This window comes from Uloborus diversus, chromosome 7 (assembly GCF_026930045.1).
Source record: "Uloborus diversus isolate 005 chromosome 7, Udiv.v.3.1, whole genome shotgun sequence".
NCBI classification, from domain to species: domain Eukaryota; kingdom Metazoa; phylum Arthropoda; class Arachnida; order Araneae; family Uloboridae; genus Uloborus; species Uloborus diversus.
Window position 1 is genome coordinate 6012845 of NC_072737.1, and position 8850 is coordinate 6021694.

The 8850-nt window shown below is 37.6% G+C and overlaps 1 protein-coding gene across 1 annotated transcript; it reads right to left on the bottom strand.

Annotated features, from left to right (window-relative positions):
• Window positions 1–2344: 2344 nt before the first annotated feature.
• On the bottom strand, window positions 2345–6119 carry LOC129226203 (facilitated trehalose transporter Tret1-like). The gene is made up of 2 exons (XM_054860803.1): window positions 5825–6119; window positions 2345–3492 (listed from the first exon to the last, which is right to left on the bottom strand). Exons 1-2 carry the CDS (start codon window positions 6117–6119, stop codon window positions 2345–2347), a joined length of 1443 nt encoding a protein of 480 aa, XP_054716778.1.
• Window positions 6120–8850: the final 2731 nt, after the last annotated feature.

The window sequence follows — 8850 nt, forward strand, 5'->3', positions numbered from 1 at the left end:
TTAAATAATTTTTTATTGAATGCGTCATAGAAATTTGTATAAGTGTATTGCAAAAACGATTTATAACAAAAAAAAGCAATCTTTGCAGAAGTCCATTTTTGAAGAAAACAGAACATCAGTGTTGTGAAGTAAAATGTCATAGAAACAATACAGAAATGGGTTCTAAAAAGGAATGTGTCCACCCTAACTTGAATGCATTGGTGGCATCGATTTTCCATGCTGTTTATTAAGTTGTCGGACACCGGAACAGGAAGCGAAGACCGGACACAGAAAAAGCCTTGTTTCAGCTCGTGTAACGACCTTGGAGGAGGATTTCGAGCAGCATCCTGTCTGCCAAGAAAGTCTCAAAAATGTTCTATCGGATTCAGGTCTGGAGATCGAGCTGGTCATTCCATTCGTCCCAAGCCGTGGTCCTCAAGACACTCCTCAACAATAAGAGCTCATTACAAACCATCAGAATGAAGTCATTACCAGTTGCACCAGTATATCGGCGGACATATGGATCAAGGATCTCATACCGGTATCTCCGTTCAGTCAGAATTCCACCATGGAGCACAAGCAGGTCTGTGCTACCACCGAGCGAGACCCCTGCCCAAACCATGATTTTATCACCTCCATAACTGTGGTCTTTCAACAGTGTTGGATTGACGGTATCTATTGCGCTGTTCCCTCCAGATCAGTAGACGCCCTGATTAACTGTCTAATGTAAATCTGGACTCGTCTGTGAGCCCATTGCTGCTGGGTCCAGGAAAAATGTTCTCTTGCCCAGTGTAAGCGGATCCTTCGCTGTGGTCCGTTGAAGGGAACACACACAAGTGGTCGTCTTGCATAGAGACCTGCATTGTGAAGACGATTTCTCACCATAGTACCAGAGATTCTTCTTCCTGATGCTGCAAAGTGGTCTGAGGCACCGTAGTGGTTCTTCTCCTTCGGGACGAAAGAACTCGAAAATGGTCTTCAACAGGTGTTGTCAGGGCCGGATTTGGAAGTGCGAAGACCCCTAATCAGGGTTCGAAAAAGATCATCATATTTTCGAAAATATCCGATACTTATTCGAATATTTTGATATATATGTATATATCCGATACTTTCAATCAGCACTTTAATAGTAAATACATCCTGATGTTACTGCTATTTATTTTTTTTATATTATTATTATTATAATTTATAGACTTAAAATTATTGTTTCTTATTTATATCTAAACGTACATTTCATTTTAAAAGTTATGTACTTTTAAGGTTATTTTCATAAGATATTTACAATCATTTGCGAAATCTGATAACTTAATGTTATAAAAATAAAACACACATATGTATTGATATTGATTGGTTGTTAGGTTGGATGTTGTTTGTAAAACTGACATATACCTTGACTCATAGGTACAAATTACAAATTAAATTAATAAAAAAAAAATATATTGCCACTGAAATGCTCGATCAAATAAAAAAATTGATAGTAAATGGATACTTGCAATCAGAGCTTTCTGATATATCGATAATAATATTATTTTTGTGCAAGCATTCTTTGTAGAAATTTAAAAAAAAAAAAAAAGTCTGGGAGAAAAAACGTAAATTTTGCTGACCCGTGAAAGTTAGGATATTTTGTAAAAATTTTATTGTGGGTGCCCCTTTGTTTTGGAGGCCCCGGAGCAGTAGCCCCGCCTGCACTCCTCTAAATCCGGCCCTGGGTGTTGTAGCTCGTGGTCGGCTTGGAACAGGTCTTCTGAACACAGAATCTTCTGATTGGTATTGATCCCAAAGTCGCTGAACTACACTACGAGACACATTGAGACGTCTAGCAGCATCAGCTTGAGACAATCCCATTTCCATCCATCCAACTGCCCGCCACCTTAACGAAACTGGCAAACGACGTCTCTGAGACATTTTCTAAACTCTATTGATTATTGTCACCGAAACTACCGACTACAGTTGAAAATCAACACAACTTACACACAAAAGTACGAAAGCTTGACATTTGCATATTTTTTCCTCACTCATAAAGATACGGTATTTTCTATAAAATAAAAGTGTTAGCTATCGTTTTTTTATAAATGGTTTTAAAGTTCGTTATTATCATTCATGCAAGCTATGCAATTTATTGTTACTGCCATTCTTTTAATGGTGAGCTTCGAAAAACATGTTGTACCTTAACTTTTTGAGGCCAGTGTAATCGGCTCCGGTGACCTTGAAGCGATGTTGTTCACTTCCCAATGAATAAGTAAACGAGGATTCGGTTAAAAGAGCTTCGGATTATTGAGATTCTACAGTATTTAACATATTTGCTTAAATTGCACTTAATCTTTATACACAATTAAGTAAATATTGCACACTAATATGCGGCACATTAGGATTTGACAAAAAGTTTCGATATATCTTCTAATTTCTTTCCTTTTGTTTCTGGCACTAGAAAAATAACGAAAAAAACGCCTATCAATGCTACGACACTATACAGCCAGAATGTTCCATAAGAACCTATAAGATCTCCAAGTTGAATAAATGTTTTCATGACAATGAAGCCGAAAAGTCCACAATGGAATATGACAATGCCGCTGATCGTACTACGTGCTCTTACGGGAACCATTTCAGCCGCAATGAAAGCGGGTATTGGCCCGAATCCAATGGAATATGCTATCACATAAGCAATTAAGCTTACCAGAGGAATCCAATCATAAGTTTCTTGAAAGCCTGGCTTCTCGAATGACAAATAATAATACGTACCTAAAGAAACAAGGCTTGCGGACATTAACAATCCTGAAATTATGAGAAGTATTTTCCGTCCAGCTTTATCTACAATCAAGTTACTTGTTATTGTCGCTATAACTTGGACAGCACCAATAATAATTGTGGCTTTCTTAGGATTCAAGAAACTTTTTGCTATGTCGAATATTTTGGTGGAATATCCAAAAATGACCATCAGACCAGAGAATTGCTGAAAGAACATCAGTCCTACTGCTATTAAAGCTGGTTTATATACCGTGGGATGCTTCATCTCGTTCAAAGACAGTCTGCCTTTGCGTTCGTTTTTAAGATCTTCGTATATGGCATTGCATTCTTCAGCGGCGTTTACACTCGCTCCTTGCAGTTTTTGCATAACATTGATTGCAAGGTTAAGTTTACCCTTTGCCAGCAACCAGCGCGGGGATTCGGGCATTGGCAGAAAGCAAAAAAATGCAAACGCAGTGAATCCAGCTCCAGCCAGAGCTAGAATGTGCCAGGACACATAAGATCCAATAAATACGACGAAAAAATTTCCAGTTACTAGGAATCCTTGGAACGCCGAACCTAATAATCCTCTAACACCTGCGGTTGAAATTTCGACGCAGTACGTGGGAACTGCAACAATGGCGACACCACATCCAATACCAGTCAGAAGTCGCCCAATTATGACTTCTGTTGCATCTTCGGCCATTGAGATGATTAGCCATCCGGTCAGTAGTGGAATTGTGTTGTACACTATGGTATTTTTTCTGCCAATCTTGTCTGAAAGTGGACCTAAAAGAAAAAAATAATTAATAACGGAAAGTAATCTTCGTTGCTCAAAGCTGTTATTCATAAATACTTCAATACAAATTACGTTAGGGAAACGGCACCAGTCACAGACAAAGGCATCTTAAGACATTGCCCTCAGCTGAACTCAATTTTTTACGCCTTTTAATGTGTTTCGACTTTTTAAACTCTTTTTCTCTCATGCAACAACATCTCATCTAACGTTTGACTGCTCCTGGATCCTCTGAATTAGTTAATTCTATTTTTAATTGCTCAATTTTGAAGAAAGGTCCAACCCCCCAGTAACAGACACCGAAACATTTGATGACACCCAGCAACAGATAGGATGAGTAACAAGGGGGCCCATATAGGGGGGCAAGGGGGGCTCGAACCCCAACTTGGAAATTAGAACTTCCTTGCTTTTTGTTATGGTTCCTTTTAGGGAACCTATGCTCGCTGGAACATGTAATGGATCATTCAAACATTATAATACTAGACTTTACTATTCTAATTGCTACAATACTATATACAAGACAGAGTGTGTCGCCAATGCGCACATCTCCGGAGTTCGTTCCGATCTGCTCTGTCCCGAGAGGATGTTACGATAGCGGAGTTCAATTAGTTCGATACACCACACTCTTAGTATTTTTTTCTTTGCAAAAATATAAAAATATTTCTTCTCCAGCCATTAATGAATAAATAATTAAAAATGTCAAATTTTAATGACTCTAATCTGTTCTGAAATCTGCCTCCACGGGGAAAATATCCTGCTAAACCATGGTTAGAATTTTTGAGCCCCCCCCCCCCCCCAGGGTTGGCAAAAACCCGGGTTTTTTTTAAAAAAGCCCATGGACCCAGGGTTTTTTGGGTTTTTTAAATAAAACCCAAAAAAACCAACTAAAGTTGGGTTTTTTAAAAGAAATGTGTTTTTTTTTGTCTTTTTTTAGGGAAAATGTGGGGTACTTGTAGCATAAGTATATGGACAAAGTGCAAAAATTGTCTTTGAGTTAAAAAAAAAAGCTGAAAAACTAGTTAAAATTCAGCGTTTTCTGAAGAAAAGTATAAAAGACGAAAAAACCCAAGAATGGTTAAGTTTTAGATTTTTTAATTTTCATTATTACCAACAGTTCAGGCAAAGTTACTTCTCGAGTGATAAAATCTATTGTTCGTTTTTAGTTACTAAATTTTTTTTTTTTTTTTTTGCATTTTACTTTATTGTATTTCATTTTGTTACGCAAAACTATTGTAGAACCTCAAGTAGTTTAAATCCCTTTTTACTGAATTCCAGCTTAATCAAGACATTTCTTTGAATTTTATGTTGCCCGTTGTTCTATTTCTGTGTACAGAGTAAGAAATATTAAACTTTTTCGTAAGATAATGAAAATACTGTACCTGTTCTGTTTTCTGTCGACCGTTTGTAAAATCTGTTTATTTCTAAAAAATATACCTTGTGTTTATTCGAGATTTGTGACGTGTTGGTTAGCAGAAAATAATTCACATGAAAGCCTTTTAACTAGATTAGTTTCCTCTGTACAATCTACAAATATTGAGAAAATCAGACGTGACAGGACTTGGACAAGATAATTTGATTTATTTATTGACCAGTTAAAGAAAAAAGTTAAATATATTTATTTAAAATCTTTGAAGTATTTTTTTTTATGTCGTTAAGAGTTAAGAAATACTATTACAGTTCAAAATTCATTTTTTATGTTCATTGTCTGTGGTTAAGAACAAATAAAAAAGTTTAAATTGTAAAAGTATTTAAATTAGTTAATTTTTTTTAAAAACTTCTCAGAAAATTTAAAAAAACCCAAAAGTGGGCTAAATAATGGGTTTTTTTAAATGGGTTTTTTCAAAAAAAACCATTGGGTCCATCCCAATTGGGTTCAATTCGGCCAACCCTGCCCCCCCCCTACAATTTTGCATATGGGCGCCCATGATGAGTAATAGACAAAATTCCCCCCTTTTTCTCTTTAAAATGTGCAAAAGCTTTTAAAATTTTTAGAACTAAAGTCTTATCAAATTTAAATGAACATGAATCACCAGCTGACCTCGTTGTGGCTATTGATAGCCTTCCACCACTGCCTTGTAAATACCAACTGGCTCATAAAACTCACTCTGATAACATTCAATAGCTGCAACGTATTCATGGGCCACAGCAACACAACCAGTTTTATCCGCCTAAAAGGTTTATTATTTAAATCGAAGCTTATGACCGTCCGTTACTGGACTCTTTTGTCTGCTTATGGTGACCTTACCCTGAATGTGGTTTTGAGTTTTACGTCTGAAATTTGTTACAGGTTTAAGTTTCCAAATAATTTCCAAATCAATTTCATACCTGCACATAAACCCCCGACCATCACTCCAGCAGACACCACGCTTCCAATCCAAGTTATTTCATCATCAGTCGGGAAAATCGGACTGTTCTCGTTTGTTGTCATATCATAAGTAGCCGGTGCTGAATATCCAGAAATAAATCCCGCTACTAAGCCTGTAAATAAACTTGCGATGGCCGCTATGTACATCTTTCGTCCATTGCTCACATTCTCCTCGATCAGAATTCCGACCGTGTCGGAAATAGCTTCCGACGAGACAATTTCGGGCAGTTGGGTTGATTTATAATCTTCTTCCATGATTTTTAATTCAATCGGAGACTTCCTTCGATGTGCTTGTGGTGGTCCTAAATAAAAAGGTTGCTTAAATTTCATGGAGATATCAGTAATACATAAGCATGGCAATACATGAATGTGATCTCCTTAATTCAAACTACAGGGTGAAATAACTTGGACTAACATAGTACATTATAATTTTAATGCTGATGAAAGTATTAAGCCCAAACTTCTATTTCGTCTGATATATATAAAATTTTTCAAAGTGGCTACATGCCACAACTCACTTACTGATATTTTATCCCATTCCTTGCATAAGGATTTCTTTAGGGATGCCAAAGTTTTTTTTCTTTTTTTCTTTTTGAGCAATCACGATTGCTAATTGTTTTCATTTGACCGTCCGTGACGTTGTGGTTCCTTTTTCAACCCCACCGTCCTCTGCAGGTCCTGAGCACTGTCGTCCGGTAGCCGCTTATCCTGGTCGGTGGCGTCCATGTCCTACACACACGCACGCTCATTCACATGCACACACACACATACACACACGCGCCTTTACACACATACACACACGCGCCTTTACACGCATACATACACGCGCCTTTACACGCATACATACACGCGCCTTTACACGCATACATACACCCGCCTTTACACACATACACACGTAACCGCCCAAGAGGATTGGCAGACTTGGAGGGACAGGAACCGTTTCTAAAAACAAGTAAGTGGGGTAGTAACGAATGAGTAGGGTCCTGTTGCAACTCGTGATTGTGAAAAACATAATTTGAATTCAAAATTTCAGAATTCAAAATTTTTTTTATTTATTCATTTTTTTTAAGAGCTATTGGTTTGAATTGAGCAGAGCTTTTCGATTTCGACGTAAAGCACCGTAACTCTATAGTTCTAATTAGCTTAGAAGCAGTCAACAAATTTCAGCTAATTCAGAAGCATCCGCTCTTTTAAGTAGTATTAAAATTTCTCTAGCACAAGTAGGTTTTCACCACCAACTTTGATTTAAAAAAATGCATTTTAAATCAATATCTCCGTTAATGAGACTAGATTATTGAGTTTTTTTTTTTTGAAAGTTCTGATATTTTTTATACCTGGCTTGACCAACAACTCCCGGTCGTTCTGTACATCCAGGGCAGCGGAGTCGGAGAAAAAATTACCGACTCTGACTCCTGAAATTTTAGAGAGTTCGACTCTGACTCTTTTACCCCAAAACCCGTCTGACTCTGCAAGCACTGACAGAGTTGTGATCTATGGGGGAAAATGACCGTCTCTGACTCTTGAAATGTTTAACCTTTGACTCCCGACTCTGACTCCTTTACCTCAAAACCCGTCCGACTCTGCAAGCACTGAGAGAGTTGTGATCTTTGGGGGGAAATGATCGTCTCTGACTCTTGAAAATTTTAACCTTTGACTCCCGACTCCAAACGGGGCTGCCGCTCCAACTCCTTTACGCAAAAATCACTCCGACTCTGACTCTGACTTCGTAGCCCTGCAAGCATCTACGCTTACTAATTTCTTTACATCAGATAGGATAATGTGACTCGCTATCTACCAATTGCAAAGCGAACAAAAGGAGAATATGCATAGTCAGGACATCCTCATGTATATATTAGCGAATGATCAAATAACGCTCCTGACGTCATCAACAGTGAAACTCGCGCCACGGCATGATAATTTGATAATATTTTTTGTAATGTTTGACATGCAGGGAAAGGCTTTATTGCGACAAGGCTGAACTTGATCCGGTCACTTAACTGTTTTACTGGTAAGACTGTGTCATTTCAGGGGAATGAAGAAATGTAAAAATGGTCAACTATGAACGCTGTCCAGTGGGTTGAAATGTCAACTGTCAAAATATCACCAAACAGGCAATTGCTTCGTCCAAATGTAGAAGCAATTTTCACCCGTAATATCTTGACGGGCGACTTTCTAAAAGTAAAATTAATGAGCAGCAATCTTAAACGCTCAATAATATTAAAAAAAAAAGAAAAAATATGAATTTCATTTCAATAAATGAGTTGCCATTAACCTAATAACCATACTTACCGAGTCATATGGAGATCTTTTCAAGTATAATTCATTTTATGCAAGTATTTGAAGACTGATCTTGTTCAGTAGAGCGTCTTCTTTCCATATTTTCAAGCACTGAACTCACCTGGAAAAAAACCAGAAAGGCACCTTTCGTTTTTGTTTTCACCTTGTATTTTTTTTATAGTACTTTATAAAACAACAACAAAAATAACAAAATTATTACTGTGTGTTTTTTTTTTTTTTTTTTTTTTTTTTTTTTTTTTTTTTTTTAGCAATCACGATTGCTTCTTGTTCTCATTTGACTGTTTTGGCGTGCTATCATTTTGTTTTCCCACTAGCACCCTCTGCCAGCACCACCGTCGACCGGCTCCTCACGATGCTGCTCCTCTAGCGAAAATCGTCTCCAGGTTGTGTCCATATCCTACACACACACGCATACACACACGCGCATACAAACTCACACACCCACACACACCTAAACACACACACGAACGCCTACACACACACGTACACACACACCACTGCGTACACAACATGCACACACATGCTTACATACACACACACGCACGCACGCACCCACACACATGCGCCTACACAACACACACGCGCTCGTGATTGCGAAAAACATAATTTGAATTCAAGATGCCAAAAATTCAAATAATTATTTTTTTTTTGAGCAATCACGATTGCTTATTGCTTTCCCTTGACTGTT

Coding starts and splice junctions, on each gene's coding strand:
- LOC129226203 (XM_054860803.1), bottom strand. CDS start 6,119: ATGGAAGAAGATTATAAATCAACCCAACTGCCCGAAATTGTCTCGTCG. Junction 3,493..5,824: donor GGTCGGGGGTTTATGTGCAG/GTATGAAATTGA, acceptor TTTTTCTTTTAG/GTCCACTTTCAGACAAGATT.